Here is a 12,243-nt window from a genome sequence, read left to right as displayed (position 1 = left end):
TGATGCACTAGCCTTCCTTGAATTGTTTAACCATGTCCTTGCCACATGTTAGTCAGATATTAACTTAATTTGACTAGATGCTTAGTTTTGCTTAGAATACTTATATTGCTTGCTAGAAAGGAATGGTTTGGATTATCACACTTACCTGTTTATCCTTGATCGCACTTGAGCTGGGCAAGTAGAAGTTGGTAGTATCGAGATTCGAGCGGAATAGTAGGGCCTAGAGAATAAAGTCACATGGGCATAGTCCGCTTGGATTGATTAAGGACCGAGTGGATGCCATCGGCCTTGAGCACCTTTCCGTGCTACCACATGTCCAATATAATGGAACGGATAAGCCAAATACCTTCTTTGACTTAATCATTGGGGCCGATCCCAGATGCATGGCCAAGGGCTATGCAGGGAGGTTTAGTGTGTCCCCGGGTGGAACTATGTGTAGGAAAGTTTAGAGAAGTCTCCGATGGAACTAAATCTCCACGCGCAAGCTGGGCGTACCCTCAACGGTTGAGCCTGGTTGGGAACGGTTGACGTAAGTACCCCCCTTGCCCGGCGTGATCGGTTGGGTGAGTCGCATGGTCCTCGCGTCGTGTGGGTAAAGTAGTACACCCTTGCAAGGTTATAATCAGTTCGAATTGCCGCGCTCTCGGATATGAGCAAGCTCTTGGTTCGCCGAATTCCTCTTAGAGAGTTTCGGTATTGTTGGTTTTGGAATCATGTCTTGTCAATGATCTATTTGTTTTTACTCCCTTAATCAACTAAAAGTGTTTGGGTTGGGCAAGATTAATTAATTTTGATAGGTGTTAGTGTAGAGAGCTAGTGCTTATGCAATAATTACTTCACCTTAAAGCTTTTACTTGAGCCATTGCATGATCCTTGTATACGTAATCGCGTAAGTCTTGCGAGTACCTTTTGTACTCATGTTGCTTTCTAAACCTAGTTGCAGGTGAGCTCGAAGTGGTGTTCGGCCATTTCTACCCCGCTGATCCAAACGCGGGGGAAGAATAGGTCGTGGTGGCTGTAATGATGTCCTTGAGCAAGGCGTCATTACCTTAGTAAGTCTTTATCGTAATTGAGCTTCGTGAGAGCATGTAAATGTAATAAACTTTATGCTTCTATTTAATATGGCTTTCGTGAGCCCAAGGCTTGTAAGTGAAGTTTGAAACCCACCTATGCTGAACTTATAATATTAAGCTGTGAACTCTGATTGTATAAAACTGCTCTTTGTGGATTTTTAGCGATGTATTCGATTGTAAACGGTATGTGCATATGCTGATTCTGGGCGTATGTTGGAGCACATACCGGGACTACCGGATTTGATATTATTTTGGATGAATGACGTGTCGGTTATTCGTGTCCCTAGATGTGGGATAACACGTGGCACGCTCTCCGGCAAGCATGTGTTAACTCTCATCTGGGTGATAATAGCCGGCGGTTCGTTTAAAATAGTATCAAATTGGGCGGTTCTCACACCGCCTTTCTCGTTGGTGAAGACGGTGAGCGTGCCGGTGCCGTTCGTGGTGGAGTGGATGGCACGGCGGCGGTGGCGCGTAAACGACGAGGCGGCGTCGCGACCGGGGATGGCGTCGCGGCCGGGGACGGCGTCGCGCCCGGAGACAGCGCGGCGGCCAGGGATGGCGTGGCGGTGCGCAGACGGCGCGGTGGCCGGGGACGGAGCAGCGGTGGCGCGGACAGCAGCCAGGGATGGGGAGAGTGCCGCACCGGGACGGAGCGGAGACGCGGACGGGGGACTGGGGACGGGGAGCGGCGGCGGAGGACCACCACGGCGACGAGGACGACGCACCCAGATAGAAACCCACGCGGCGAGGATCCAGGGCGACGAGGCAGGGCGTAATCCGTGGCTGCGACGAAGGGCCAGGCACCCCTTTTGGAAGGTAATCACGCTGATTATTTGGGTTGGACGACCAATGGGGAGGCGGGTAGATAGAGGTGCGGTGACAAAAAAATATTGATGCCCAGGCGGGATTGAACTGGTGGGAGGGTGATTTTCAGTTCACCAGGCCTCCTGTCAAACAATTTAAGTTTATATGTGGACTTTAAAGGGATGGTTTATGAGAGGGGTGGATAGACTAATTTTGATAAAGGGTGGGTTTAGTTCCCAAAAACGAAATTTTTTGGGTGTCCCATTAATGTTTGACCAGATGTCGGGAGGGCTTTTCGAACACTAATTAAAAAACTAATTTCAGAACTCACTTGGAAACCGCAAGACGAATCTTTTGAGGCCTTTGACCGTATCATTAGCACATGTGGGGTTACTGTAGCACTTGTGGCTAATCATGCCCTAATTAGGCTCAAAAGATTCGTCTCGTCGTGTACAACCAAACTGTGTAATTAATTTTATTATTTAATTACATTTAGTGCTTCATACATGTGTTTCAAAGGGAGGTGAAAATTTTTAGGTGAAAATTTTTGGGAACTAAACGGCCCCAAAATATATTTCAATTGTTTAGGTTCTTTATAGTATAGATAGAAATGACACATGTTCAAATATTAAAGAAATCAATCATCCTCACTCCTTAATAAATTTGAGCACCTAGAGAAAGATCCCAAAACCAGTGGCAGCATCGACATTTATGACATGGCGTTTTAAATCACGCCTTGCGGGAGCACTCGGTGGATGGACATCACGCCGTTTTAAATCACGCCTCTCCTCCGTGCCCGGGCTGGCAGGCGCCCCGCATCTGCCGTCGATCTGGCCCATCCGACGGTCAGGACCCGCCCGCGGCGATTATCTATCTTTTCGTGGGTTCCGCTGCGTCGCCCACTTTATTCCATTTCCACACCACCCACCGACCCCTCTCCCCCTAAAAAACGCCGCAATCCCCCCTCATTTTCCTCCCCGTCTCCACCTCCTCCTCGATACATTTGAGCACGCCGGACGCGGACGCGGACGCGGTCGGGAGGGAGAAAGCAACAGGCGGCGCCGGCTCCCCCCTCCCTTCCTCGCCGCCGATCGGGGCCGCCTGCACGCGGGGGACGCCGATAGGGCCTCGGGCGGCGCTGCCTCCGTACGTTTCTCGCTGCTTCGTCCGGGTTTTTCTTCCTGTTGCTTGGGGGCGGCTAGGTGGGGGCGGTGGGTGGATAGGGTTGCGCCTCTTAGATCAGGGGTCCCGGGGATGGGGGTCGATGGGGCCTTCGTGGGGCGTGGCGGCGTGGGGGCTTGAGATCTGTGGGGGATTTTGGAGGGCGGATCTGGAGGCGGTTTTCCTGCGGAATTCTTCGGGTGTACGGCGGGAATTTTGTTGATTTGAGCTCGCCGTGGGTTATGGCTAGGATTTCGTGGTAGGAACACTATTTCGTTGGGGCGAAATGGAATTGAAATGAGAATTTTATCGGGAATGAATGTGCGGAGCGGGGGTACTTGCAGGATTGGAATTCTGTAGCATTACGGTTACATATATTTCTTTTAAACGTCCAATCACCACAAAATCTATTGCCATTGGCTGCGAGAGATCGACCTTCTGTGGACAACCTGTTCAATAGTACTTTTCTGCAATAGCAAATAGGATCAGATACGTCTGAAATTGTTCTGTAGGTTCGTGCATAACATGCAGTTTGGTGCGTGGCTGATATGTTTGAGAAACCTATTTGTTGGGACAATTACATTACATGCTTATCCCAAATGATTAGAATAGTTGCTTTGGGATGTTGAGTTTATGATATTCTTGCTGGATGTTGGTATTTGACTTATGTTGGTTTTTATTTGCCAGAATCTAGGGAAGCAGTTTGTAGTTTTCTCCAGTTGCCTGCCACCATTTCCAGCGGTTTCCACCATTTGTCTAATAGATTATTGGTGTTGTACTTAAGGTATGAAACTGACATCCCGCATTGTTTCTGTTGATTATAAGCTGCATAACTAAGCTCCGTTTTGTGTGCTCGAAACGGTTGCTTAATATTCCATACATTTATTTTAAGGATCCGTAACTGACAGACATTCAGTTTTGGATTGGTTTGTCTTTCCTTTACTATATGGTTGAGTCCAATGCTGACTCTTTTCTAATTGGTCATATTTGCCAGGTTTACATTCTTCATGTTGTAAAGCATTGCCTTTTTTGGGTCATGATTTGTTTTATTCAAATCATTTGAGTACCAAGGAAATACAGTAAATCCTTGATGCAACATAATAGGATCACCATGCTGTCTTCCTCGGAAACTTGCCAGCTTGGTTCTAGTTCTAGCAACCCTGCCATCGATCAGCAGAATTTACTTCCCAACAACCCTACTGCAGATGAACAAATTTTGCTTCCCAATGCATTAGAGAGTGAGAGCTACCCACACTATTTTCTCAATAGTCATGAGGTCGGAATGCCAAGTGGAAGCCTGATTGGTCAGCAAAATACAAGCTTGAGCTTGTGGGAATCAGCTGGATCTAGCTCTATGGGTTGCGTAGTTGATCATGGTAACTTTTTCCATGCCAAAAGGGAGCATCTTGCGCCTTCTCTGTCTATTGGAGGCCCACTAAGTATAGACAGGAGGAGACATGAAGCCACTAGTTCTTTGCCTTCACACAGCTTAAACATAGACCTCAATGTTAACCAGTCTGATCGATTTGGCTCTGATAATGTTGACCTTGTACACAGTAATGGGCAATCAAGAACAAATACTGTTTCAGCCCACAGGGTCTCTTCCACGACTGAGCGTATTCCGCATCATGGAGTTTCTGATGCTATAGGAAGTTCTTCACGGAATGCAGACTGTGTTGAGGGTGCATCAGGCCAAGAAGTTCATTTACTTGACAGTCACCATCCAACCTTTAAGAGAAAGTATATTGATGGATGTCATGCAGAGTCTTCTGCCAATGGAAGCTCACGCAATTGTCACCAAAACAATAATACTCTGCTACCTCCCCCAACCACATGTGAAAGTTCAACTATGCCAACAGCAACAAACTTAACTGTTCCATATCCTCCAGTGGAACAGCTAAACCAGAGTACTAATATTGCTTCAAACTCTAATTTGTCTGATCATTATTCTTTGTATAGTGATCCACATGAAAATGAATTCATGCAAAATACACGGATGAGAATAAGTCCTAGTGATTATGATCAATCGCTGCCCAATCTATTACCTGAGGGGAGTTTCAGGTGCTCAGCTTATCAGCCTACACAGTCTTCATATATTCCAGTGCAACATAGAAAAGTGAGCTCTTCTGCTGGTTCTCATAGTCGACCTCATGTGCCTGCTGTTACTCAATTTTCTCAAAATCTTCACCGTCCATCATCAAATGTTAGTCTTGGATCAAGAATTGGGAGTTCTTCCAGTTCTGCTGGTACTGGGAGTTCTTCCAGGTCTGCAATACAGATATCTGCTTCGCAAGATCCCAGTACAAGCTTGATGGGAAGCGATTATCCTGAGCCCCTTTTGTTAGGTTCTTCTTTGTTTAATTCTGATTCAACAAATTTCTTATCTGCATCTGGAATCAGAACCAACCAGCAAAATTCTGGCTCCAGCTCTGGTTCCATGCTTAGAGCTTCTGTAAATGTGGGATCTCAACAAGTCCCTGGGTTCAATGCATCTCAGTCAAGTGCAACTTTAAGTGGTTCAGCTGATATGTCCAGGGGGTCCTTGATTTCTGCTGCTGTTTCTCATTCTAGAAGTTCAAGCATCGCATTGCAGCACCGCGGAACTTCATCCACATCACATGAGATTCGGAGTCATCAGCCAGGATCAAGCTCTCGTTCCCAGCAGCACTACTTAAGAACAGGCCATCCCTCCATAGACAGGCAGAATCCTGGTTACTTGGACCTTCAGTCTTTTATGCAGACAATAGCTGCTTCAAGGGAAGGAGGCAGGCCAATATCTGAGGTAAGCTGTCCTCGAGTCATTCTGCTGAACTTATCATCTTCATTAGGACTAACATGATAACTTCATTATTTTTATATCGAGGCATCATGTCCTGTGGAAATGTTTGGAGATATATAATTCATATGATAGTTTGGCTCCCAGTTTTCTACTGATGTGGGGCTTATTATGACATAAAACTGCTTCAACTGATATCATCCAATTTGAATGCTTTTATGTTGATGTACACTGTTTAATTTTGTATTTTTTGGGCTACATGTGCATCTTCTAGATGATTTAAGACATTTGCATGTCATCCCCAATGCCTAGTGTTGAGATTAACATTTTGCAGTATCATGTTGTGCTCCAATCAGATCCTATTATTGTTTGCTCCGTAACAGTATATTCATGATCAACTATTCTAGCTGTGTCCACTATGGCAAGCCATGATCTGCTCCCTAAATATTAGCAGTTGACACCACATTTGGTCTTAAATATCTCTCAATTTATTGATTTTTATAGAAGTTTTTTTATGAATGTGTTACTGATTACCTGTCATATTTTGATTTTCAATATTTCACTGATTTCTTGTGCAGCTCCGCAATGTTTTTGATCAAATTCGTCAGGGCAGAAATGCTAGACTTGAGGTCAGATTTATTTCTATTTTGCATTTTGTTATGGTGGCCAAGAGGTCTTAACATTCTATATCATTTGTATGCTTTGAATCACCTGAAATTAGTCTGTTAGAGGGTTGAGGTCTTTGGAATATGTAGAACTATATTATTTATGCAAACGAGTGCTCGTGCGTACACACCACACATGCTCACACACGGCCATGTGGAGAAAAGATTGGAGGCCTAGCCTCGTGTAACGCGGGAACGTGCTTTGACCATTGAATGCACCGATATAGGCATGTATTACTACTGCCTGGAATGAATCTGAGGAATATGATGATATGTAGTTATGTACACAAGTGTGCTCTATATAATAAACTAAATGATCGTTGGTGAGCAGCTAGTTTCTTGGGCGGTAGCCGGTAGATTGCAAGTAGTGGTATGGAAACTTTCGCAGCTCACTACCCCAATATGATTGATAGTTTGCAGATCTCTATACAATAGGTTGCTAATTAATTTGCTTAGTATATAATTGTTGGACGTAAATGGCTAATGGTAATCACTCCATATCTGGTGCCAGGTAATATGATTCAAAGATCCAAACTATTACGCCTCTGTGAAAGAAAGGCTTTACTTAAAACTTATTTTAGTAACTTTGTGCTGTGTATTTTAAACAATAGCAGTCTATCATTACTGCCAAATGTTCCGGTTTCTGGCTTTCTGCAACTTCAGGTCTAAAACTGATCGTGGTAATTATGTTGTAGTTCCTTTTGTTACTCTCCAGTGATGTAATATATCCTACGTTTAATAATTTTCTCAGAATTATTACAAAGACAGAACAATAGTTTACGATCTCATCCGTCGCTGCATGTTCATAGTTTTGAGCAAACTAAGTATTATATACAGACAGTGATGGTACTGTTCAATATATTTTTGAATTAGATGTGCCATCTTAAAATAACAATATTGATTTGTGAACAGGATTTGCTTCTCATTGATCGATCACTTATCATGAGGCGAGCTAATTTGATTGATAGACATCGGGATATGCGGCTCGATGTGGATAATATGTCCTATGAGGTATGAGGTTTTCTCTTGATTATATTACATAATGTCATCCTCAAAACTTAAATCGTTGTCCAGTGGGGAGGTTTTTGGTTTATTTTTTGGGGTGGGTGGGCTGTATATTTTGAACCCTGGTCTGTTTGGTTACCAATTTTGTTTGAATTAAATCATTTTCCTGTTAAAGAAGATATCCCATGCCATATTCTCAAAATGTTTTAGTTTCTGCATGGAGTCGTATTAAATTGCGTTGTTTAGGTAAAACTGCCAGTGCACAGAGAACGCAAAACTTAGTTTTTACCTGTATTAGGAAATGATATGTGACTACTGCACTTTTGTGTGTCCCCCCAGGAATTGCTGGCACTTGGTGAACGTATTGGGTATGTAAACACAGGACTTAGTGAGGAAAAAATTATGAGTAGCTTGAAACAATGGAAATATGCCATAAGAGCATTGGAAGATCCTCCCACATGTGTTGAACCATGCTGCATTTGCCAGGTAAGCTTTATGTTTCCTTAAATGCTTGTAAAGATTTGTTTGGTAGAAATTCCTTTTATAGACCAGATGCTATATTCTTTGATATCATTATCCACTCATTGCATTATTCAACTGGTTGTCCTAGCAAGACATAATGTAAGATTCTGGTTTAGTTGATGTCTGAGTACCATGATCCTTGTTGTGTTCGAATATTCACAGAAGTCTCGGCCTGTCTTTTAATTATTTAGGGGCTGTGCGGTTACATGTTCCAGGCACTCTTTACCATAGTTGTCATCATGGTATTCTTACTATATAAAAAAAGACATCATGGTATTCTTATCTATGGCTCCAATACACTGTTAAAACTCAGGCATTGTAGAGATTCTCATATTTACTTTCCTGCCCTTGTTTAGAATGTGTTATTGTTTTGGAACCAATTTTAGTATTGGTTGTACTCATTTAATCCCAAATGCTAGCTAATTGGCATTACTGACTATTGCTTACCTTAAACCTTGCAGGAAGACTATGTGGAAGATGAAGACTTGGGCAGACTGGACTGTGGTCATGACTTCCACACTGCATGCATCAAACAATGGCTTGTTATAAAAAATATGTGCCCAATCTGCAAAAAAACAGCACTGGGCACCTAAAACATGGCAGCCGCAGCCCTCTTATCAGGAAATAGCTGGTAGCACTATTAGGGTAAGTGGTTATCATTCTACCACACCCTCCCATGATCAGCAACTGGTTACAAGCATGTTACACCTTCCCATGATCAACATACAGGTGGGAATTTATACTATAGGTGGTACATGGCTATCTGAAGCCAATGGCTGTAGACCCTGGAGTTTCATCCTTGTTTTGTTCCAACCTAGATTTGAGACTTAAAATTTATTCAATGACATTCAATTTACTTGGCAATCTGTGATGTTCGATATAATCGTTGATGTTTTCGCTTTTGCATATCCTCTATTTTCGTTGCTTGATTTGCTGCGAGCGGGGGAACTTGCAAGTTGCAATCCCTCTGTTGATTTTGCAATCCTTTCACCTTGATCCTTCAACCCCTCATCGGTTCATCAGAACTGTAAGCAAAAAGGGACACTGGATTCCTAGCAGAAGGGACATTGTGATCTGTGAGCGTCTGGTATTAATTTGGTTTTACAGTTTTACTTACGGATTGGGTGTGCTGGGTGTTAGCCATTTTGTCCATGACAGGCAGCAAGCTCGATGAGTAGCCACTAACAAGAAATATGGTCATATTACAAACATGCCAATTCAGCTAAGTTCCTGAATTTCGATGGACGTACATATACCTCTACGGAAGTAAAGACATTGGCGAGTAACAGATCAGTAATTTATTCGCTCAAATTCGTTGGAACGGTCTGCTGGTTACTCTGGCCAGATGGTGGTGGTGCCTCCTCATCGTCGTTCTCGCCGGAGAGCTCCTCCAGCGACTTTCCTTTAGGCTCGGGCACGAGGAACGTGAACAGGAACCCGACGACATTGCATCCAGCGAGCATGAACAGTGAGTTGCGCACGCCGATGCCCGGTGGGTAGCCGGCATCTGTCTTGGTCGGGTCAGTGCTCTGCGCCGCGTAGAGAAACCCAAACGAACCGACAATGGCGCCGGACTTCCCTGCAGCTGAGGAAATGCCGTGGCATGTGGACCGCAACCGCGCCGGGAAGATCTCTGCTGGCACGATGAAGGTGGTGGAGTTGGGCCCGAAGTTGGCGAAGAAGAAGGTGAAGGCGTACATGACGACGAAGCCGACGTGGTTACCGGGCGTCGTCCAGTGATGGTACGGGATGGCGAGGCCGAGCATGAACACCGTCATGAAGAAGAAACCGCCGAGCTGGATCGCGAAGCGGCCGATGATGTCGATGAAGAAGACGGTGAACCAGTAGCCCGGGATGGTGCCGCACAGCGCGACGAGAGTCTGCGCGCGGGAGATCCTGAACATCTCCTCGAGGGCGTTCATGGTCTCCGCCTTGGGCAGCCAGTTGACGGCGGCGTAGATGTCCTTCTGGAACAGGTTCTGCGAGTAGAAGGCGATGTCCAGCATGAACCAGCACACCGCCGTGCCCAGGAGGTGGAGGCCGTGCCGCTTGGCGAACTGACGGGAGAAGAGGCCGTACTCCTCGCGGCGCTCGAGCTCCTCCTCCGCTTTCTGCTGCTGCCCCTCGGCGAGCTCGACGTTGAGAACTCGCGCCATGTCGGACGTCGCCTTCTTGGCGTTCTTGGCGACCAGCGCGGTGTATCTCGCCGTCTCCGGCATCTTCATGCGCCAGTAGTAGGTGAGCAGCGCCGGGATGGCGCCGAACATGAGGACGATGCGCCACGCGTAGTCGGCCTGCGGAACAGTGGAGCCGGCTGGGTCGTCCTTGTACGCCGGCGCGTCGAAGCGCGCCTTGAACGCGGCGGAGATGATGATGGCGACGATGCCGCCGGTGAGGTTGCCGAATCCCTGCATGGCGAAGACGGCCGCGATGAATGCGCCGCGCGTCCGCTTGTTGGCGTACTCGGACATGATGGTCGCGGACAGCGGGTAGTCGCCGCCGATGCCGAAGCCGAGCCAGAACCGGAAGAAGCAGAGCGTGGCCATGACGCCCTTGGGCGCGGACCCGAACGAGAGGCCGGAGGCCAGGCAGCAGATGACCATGAGCATCAGCGTCATGCCGTACACCTTCTTGCGCCCCATCTTGTCGCCGAGCCAGCCGAAGAAGAGCTGCCCCGCCAGCGTCCCGCAGAAGGCGACGCCGTTGACGGCCGCCGACACGTTGGGCGGCAGGGTGCCGGGGGTCCTGGAGCTGGGGTCGAAGTAGTAGATGCGGCCGAGCAGCTTGGTGACGAGGGAGATGGAGAAGAGGTCGTAGGCGTCAGTGAAGAAGCCCATGCCGGCGATCACCACCGCCGTGAAGTGATACCACTGCGTCTTGGCCGCGTCGAGCGCGTCGAGCACCTTGTGATCGTGTGCCATTTGAGCAGCTCGTTCTTCACCTGCTGCTAGATGTTAGCAGTGTGTTCTTGGAAATGTCAAGTAGCTTTAAAGTTCAATAACCTGCAGGTTATTGTTGCCACTTATATAGGACTGCTTTGTTCCCGCAACATTGGACCTAGATTGATCAGATGTATGGTTGCAGTAGTATATATAGTAGGGAATAAATCCAGAACATTCTAGCTGATGTCTACTTACAAGTTCAACACCAAGACTTCGGACTTGTTCGTATCATGTATATACTGTTGATCTGCAGGGCCATACATGGTGCATGTCCAAATCTTGTTTGGCCACATTACGCAATTTGTGGACGGTAAGGAATCAGGTACTACTTGCATTATCTTTTAAACTTCTGGAATGGCCTATTGGGAGTGTAACCCATGTCTTTTTCTCTACGTGGATGGACACATCTAAGACGTCTTACGGAAGAGATCAGGAGATTCCATGGGATTTTGACTCAATGATGGCAAGAAGAAAAATAAAAAACTGGAAATATTCTAGATTTACGGTTGTTAATTCGTTTGCTGTGGAAGAGAAGCTAAAACGAATTTCTACATGGAACAGAGTTGCACTATTAAATTATTACCGTTGCAGATTTTTTTGAAGGAAGAAAATAACATGACGACGGATAAAAGTTACTTATATTGCTTTCAGTCTTCAACCTGGATAGCTAGATGTGGGAAAACATTTGAACGCAGAACTAATTTGCTTCATGACAACACTTTCACACTAACATAACAATATATAACGTGTCTGACTCGAAATATAGTGGTAAAGCAACAGTATTAGGAACCCGAAACGAACAAATGAAAAGAGACGAGCTCAAAAATTTGGTACCAAAATACAGCATACATTGTCATTTGTCATGATAAAATTAAAGCTACGCAACTGGGACGAATGAACAATCAGAGATTTGTATAAAAATCCATCCCAATCGAAAAGGAAATGGCGGGTGATATAATTGATTCAGACTCATAGGAGGAAATAAATCGCAAACCTGAAAGAGTACTTAAACAAGTAGCAATTCTTCAGCAGGATTGGCATATACCTTGCAGTTGGCAGGTTTGTTGCTACTTCGTTCAGGAAGGGACCAGTGCTGTATGAAGAACTTAGCAGCAGGAATATTTGGACTACTGGCGGCATACATATAAGTCCTTGTGTGCCACAGTCAAAATATTCCTCGTTAACTATGTAACCACACCATCCATGTGTCGCGGCTAACAGTGTACCAGTTGTGCTGGCTTGCGGACACAAGTGATAATCCCATGTACAGCTGGTTCTGTACGTGTCCAGCT

General features: G+C 45.7%; 2 protein-coding genes across 2 annotated transcripts; one reads left to right on the top strand and one right to left on the bottom strand.

Moving 5' to 3' along the window:
* Window positions 1-2,790: 2,790 nt before the first annotated feature.
* Window positions 2,791-8,892, top strand: LOC120639807 (probable E3 ubiquitin-protein ligase HIP1). The gene is made up of 7 exons (XM_039915699.1): window positions 2,791-3,026; window positions 3,729-3,825; window positions 4,036-5,823; window positions 6,396-6,446; window positions 7,395-7,493; window positions 7,827-7,973; window positions 8,471-8,892. Exons 3-7 carry the CDS (start codon window positions 4,132-4,134, stop codon window positions 8,600-8,602), a joined length of 2,121 nt encoding a protein of 706 aa, XP_039771633.1. The 5' UTR covers window positions 2,791-3,026; window positions 3,729-3,825; window positions 4,036-4,131; the 3' UTR covers window positions 8,603-8,892.
* Window positions 8,893-9,161: 269 nt separating this feature from the next.
* Window positions 9,162-11,990, bottom strand: LOC120639808 (probable inorganic phosphate transporter 1-5). The gene has a single exon (XM_039915701.1). The coding sequence runs from the start codon at window positions 10,928-10,930 to the stop codon at window positions 9,308-9,310; it is 1,623 nt and encodes a 540-aa protein (XP_039771635.1). The 5' UTR covers window positions 10,931-11,990; the 3' UTR covers window positions 9,162-9,307.
* Between the last annotated feature and the right edge of the window lie 253 nt (window positions 11,991-12,243).

The sequence above is a fragment of the Panicum virgatum genome, chromosome 7K (assembly GCF_016808335.1).
Source record: "Panicum virgatum strain AP13 chromosome 7K, P.virgatum_v5, whole genome shotgun sequence".
In the NCBI taxonomy this organism is placed as follows: domain Eukaryota; kingdom Viridiplantae; phylum Streptophyta; class Magnoliopsida; order Poales; family Poaceae; genus Panicum; species Panicum virgatum.
Note: the sequence above shows the minus strand (reverse complement) of the source record. Positions and strands in the feature narration are given on the sequence as shown.

Excerpts from the sequence above, each read along its gene's own strand:
- LOC120639808 (XM_039915701.1), bottom strand. The coding sequence starts at position 10,930 with ATGGCACACGATCACAAGGTGCTCGACGCGCTCGACGCGGCCAAGACG.
- LOC120639807 (XM_039915699.1), top strand. The coding sequence starts at position 4,132 with ATGCAACATAATAGGATCACCATGCTGTCTTCCTCGGAAACTTGCCAG. Across the intron at positions 5,824-6,395 it reads GAGGCAGGCCAATATCTGAG|CTCCGCAATGTTTTTGATCA; the intron begins GTAAGCTGTCCT and ends TTTCTTGTGCAG. Across the intron at positions 6,447-7,394 it reads GCAGAAATGCTAGACTTGAG|GATTTGCTTCTCATTGATCG; the intron begins GTCAGATTTATT and ends ATTTGTGAACAG.